The 4352-nt window shown below is 36.5% G+C and overlaps 1 protein-coding gene across 1 annotated transcript in view; it reads right to left on the bottom strand.

The window, feature by feature from the left end:
- LOC103467950 (protein bicaudal D homolog 2) overlaps positions 1–4352 on the bottom strand; it is a 30274-nt gene that overhangs the window by 12855 nt on the left and 13067 nt on the right. The window contains exons 3-4 of the mRNA XM_008414711.2: positions 2216–2428; positions 1017–1169 (exon numbers count right to left, since the gene is read on the bottom strand). Coding sequence (XP_008412933.1) covers positions 1017–1169; positions 2216–2428 — 366 coding nt within the window. The remainder of the gene's footprint in view (positions 1–1016; positions 1170–2215; positions 2429–4352) is intronic.

Genomic DNA, 4352 nt, shown 5'->3' with positions numbered 1-4352 from the left:
CTGTAAGGTTGTGTAAACACATCAGACCCATCAGGCTATTTAAAGCAAACCCACATCTTTACCTGTATAAATAAACACCAAACACATTTTACATGTTATCTGCAATCTTGCTGAGCTGTTTTAGGACTGAGCTGTAGCTGGAAAGCAGCAAACGATTGTTTTAGTAATCGATTATTCAGACAATTAATCGGATTAAAAACTTGTCACATTCTGCAGGTTTCTCATTTAACCACTTAAGCCTTTTGATACAATATTAAAAATACATTAAGATATACAAATAAAGCAGATAAATTGCTTTTTAAGTAAGAAAGTAAGCATTTTATTGCCAATAACACAATAGCATAGCATTCCTTTAATGTATGCATAATCACTTGTAGATTAATTGACTCATTTTTGGAGCAACCAACTAATAATTTAATAACAAAAGGTGCTTAATAGGAGATTTTCTTGTTTACAGAATTTTAATCAAGTAAATATGTTCTAGTTGGAACATTAGCMTGTCAACAGTTACTGGTTGCTATGGATAGAACATATATACAAATTTTTTTTTTTTTTTTTACTTAAATGCAAAATGTATGTATATATTTTTTCTGAGTGTGTTCTTTCCGTAAAAAAATTGCCTTTTTTGAGTCAGCGTACTCCAGTTAACAATTAATTGATAATTAAATTAGCTGACAATTATTTRAATGATTGATTAATTGCGATTAATCAGTTTAGCCCCAAATAAATGCGCACTCTGAGCAGACAGCATCAGTCCAGCAGCTTCTGCCCCACAGTTACCGATGGCAACAGAAAAAAAGGGGGAGGAGCTGCCAGTTACTGGTTGCTACGGCAACCACCAACTGCCAAGAGCAAGGYAACAGAACTAAAACGCCAATAAATGTGAAACAACTTCTTGACTAAACTAAATTAATTCRAAGAATAAATAAACTAATTTTGACAAACTTCMYATGTATTGTATTGTTAGAATAAAACCCAAATGAAAACCCAATAAAAATGGCCAAATGACAACTGACCTGGTTTTCCTTTAGCACAGACACTTGTTTCTGTAAGGAGATATTTTCCTCCTCCAGCTCGCCGTTGTCCTGTAGCTGACGCAGCTCGCRTACTTTATATTCCTTCATTTCATCCCTCAAATGGTTCTTCTCCGCTTCCAGACATTCACATTCCTACAGAACACAGCAAAACTTTCAATTCAGACTGGAAAGTTGACATATTGATTAATTAACTGAATACAAGAGGCCCCGRCAGGACTGATTGGTGGATACACAGCGCAGTGTTTTTCAACCTTTTTTGAGCCAAGGTACATTTTAATTGAAAAAAAATCACGAGGCAATGTTTTGGTAAACATTTTGTTTACCAAAAATGTAAACAAAGATACTCTGTAGCCGCCTGTATTACATATATAGTCATTCTTATCAAAGTGTCTTGAATAGGAATCAAATAAACCCAAAAATTTATTTTTTATCATATTTTACATGTCTYATTTCAAATTGCACTTAACATGTCCACTTCAAAAATACACCTGAACAGTGCCACAACACKGTCGTGTGTGATGCTAATTCTTTTGTTTTAATGTAAAATGCCATCTAGTGGTAAGAAAATTACATGATTACGCTGCTAGTCACTACTACAGCAAAGACACTCAAAGATGACATTATTTGCAGATAATTAATTCATTWWAAAAAAATCTTTTAAGACCAATTACCGTATTTTCTGGACTTTGAGGGCACCATACTAAACCGTACCTTCAACTTAGAAGCTGCATCATATGAGTTTGAAAACATTTCTCCATCGTGCCTGCTGCTAGCATGTGCTTGTTGTAAATGAAAATTAGCGCATTCTTCTTTGATTTCCAATTTTGATTTCCAATGATTCACTTCCTGCTAAAGAGCCCCCTGGTGGTTGAAGAAAAATCCACAGAAAWGCTGCACCGGGCAACATAGTTCAAAGCTTAAAGCTTTTTGAACATAGTTCAAAAAGCTATGAACTATGTTGAACCAGGTGAAGAAAAATCTGACATTTTTAGGTAKAAGAACTTTTAGGTATAAGATAAAGGTTTTTTATTTGTTTACCTACTGTATTTTCYGGACTAGCTTATAGTCCGGAAAATACGGTAGGTGAATTTGGATAATTCCCACGGCACACCTGACGATCACTCATGGTACACTAGTGTGCCGTGGCACAGTGGTTGAAAAACACTGACACAACGTACCTTCTTAAGCTGGGTGGAGAGCCCCCCCAGCCTGTCGAGCTCGGCGTGGGCGTTGCCCAGAGTAAGACGGGTCTGTTTGAGCTCAGCCTGAACTTCCTCCATCCGGGTTGCCATGGCAGCCTCTTTGGAGGCCGTCTCCTGCAGCAGACTCTCTTCCCGACACTCTCCATCAGCAGCTGCACGCTTCTGGCTGCTCACAGAATCTGCAAAAGCCTTTACACAAACAATAGAAGTGAAAAATGGAGGAAAAACGTGAAGTATCTCACAAGCATCTGTGTGAAAAAGCCACCGAGTTGATGGATGAATCAACGACAACTCAAAGTTATCCTAGATTTATAAAAAGGATAGGAATAAATGCAGACTTTAATYGCCATCGTCCTAACTATGGTGCTCCGGAAACACAGTAAAAGCCTAACGCTTGGCTTATAGCTACATAATGCATCTATCTGCAGCTTTCTATAATCAGGAAGCAGAACACTGATGGCGACTGATGAAATAAACGCTGAAAAATGTTTCACTGAAAAGCGCTTTGTTGTTACATAATAATGCTAATTGGAGGCACCAGCTCACGCTGCTTTCCTTAAATCTTGAATATCCAAGAAATTGTGTTGAAGCCGATTATGAAAGAATTAAAATTCTTTAAGCCTGTGACCCTTCAGAAAGAGCTTCTCCTAACATGGAGCTTGAAAAATACCTTTATGCTTCTCTGCAACATTTTTTACAAAGTAGGGCTTCAACTAATGATTATTCTAATTATCCTTCAATCGATTATCCTGACGATTAATCACATAAAAATAAATTGTAAAACTTCTTCTAACAATTGTTAATTCAATGATCTGTTGATTAGTTTTTGGATCAGCCAATTAATAAAAGGATAGCAAAAAGATGTTAACAGGAGACTTTTCTTTATGCAGAATTTGAACCAGGTGAAGAAAAATCTGACATTTTTAGGTATAAGAACTTTTAGGTATAAGATAAAGGTTTTTTATTTGTTTATCTTGAATGCAAAATGTATACATTTCAGGGTTTCCACCAGTGCATTATAAGCCTGGCGGGCCACCAGGCTTTACTTGTGCCCCCACCATGCTTAGTTTGCATTAATCTTCCAATAGTACATAATTATCAAGTGATATTTTCAAATTTCTTGTTAACTTTAAACATTTTTAACTCAAAAACTCAAAAGGCTGCCCTAGTGCCCAACCACCAGGCTTAGCAAGTTTTCCTGAATATTTTTTTGCAGTTTTGGCTCATTTACTACTCTGGGTATAATGTTCATTTAGCAAATGACCTGTTTTAGGCTCTGTATAATCCAGTTAATTAACTGATTACTATATCAGTTGACGATTATTTAAAAGAAAATCAATTCATCACGATTAATCGTTTCAGCCCTATGACAGAGTCTTGAAAGCCTTTAAGCAAAAGTTTGACTATCAAGTTTCTTCACTTTAATAAAATTAATTTATAAGAATATAAACAACAACATGATGAGGTTTCCTCTTCATATAGTTTACAGTATGTTGATCTCCCTCACATGCTAGTGCTTCAGATTATTTCTGAACTCTAGGGTCTAAAATACACAAATGGCTGCTCAAATAGTTGGGATTGGCCTTTTTAAACAAATGGTACTGAAGTCCAGAGGAAACTTAACTCCCACACCCAGTTGTCTGGGATTCTGTTGGCCGCACCCCCAGTGTGTTATGTACGATGGGTAGTGGACATTTTCTAACAACCACGGCCTAGTTTCTTTTGCACATAAAGTAAAATCGGATTTTCAGCTAGGTTGATTTAATGAAACTTAGTTTTTACCCAAAGAAATTAAGTATTTGTTGCCTGTTACTGTTCATATTGATGGGAATATGCCAACTTGTCAACAAATCACATCAAAACCAGAGTAAAATCCAGAGGAAAATATTTTTAGTAGGAGCAAAACACTAATGGTCTGTTCTGTTCGCTCTACGAAGCAAGAGTTTCTGAGTTTCCAGTCGGAAAAACAACCAACAGGAATGCCACTAGAGYTCAGGATTCCTCYTGGGGAAGTCAGAGCTCGCAGGGAGACACAGAGTTTACTGTTTGCATCTAATTAAACCCATAAAGCTGTACAATGTGTTTCTGAACAAAAGGTGGACATCCTGATAAT

Source organism: Poecilia reticulata, linkage group LG7 (genome assembly GCF_000633615.1).
Source record: "Poecilia reticulata strain Guanapo linkage group LG7, Guppy_female_1.0+MT, whole genome shotgun sequence".
NCBI classification, from domain to species: domain Eukaryota; kingdom Metazoa; phylum Chordata; class Actinopteri; order Cyprinodontiformes; family Poeciliidae; genus Poecilia; species Poecilia reticulata.
The sequence above is the reverse complement of the archived record's forward strand: the minus strand, read 5'-3'. Positions and strand labels throughout refer to the sequence as shown.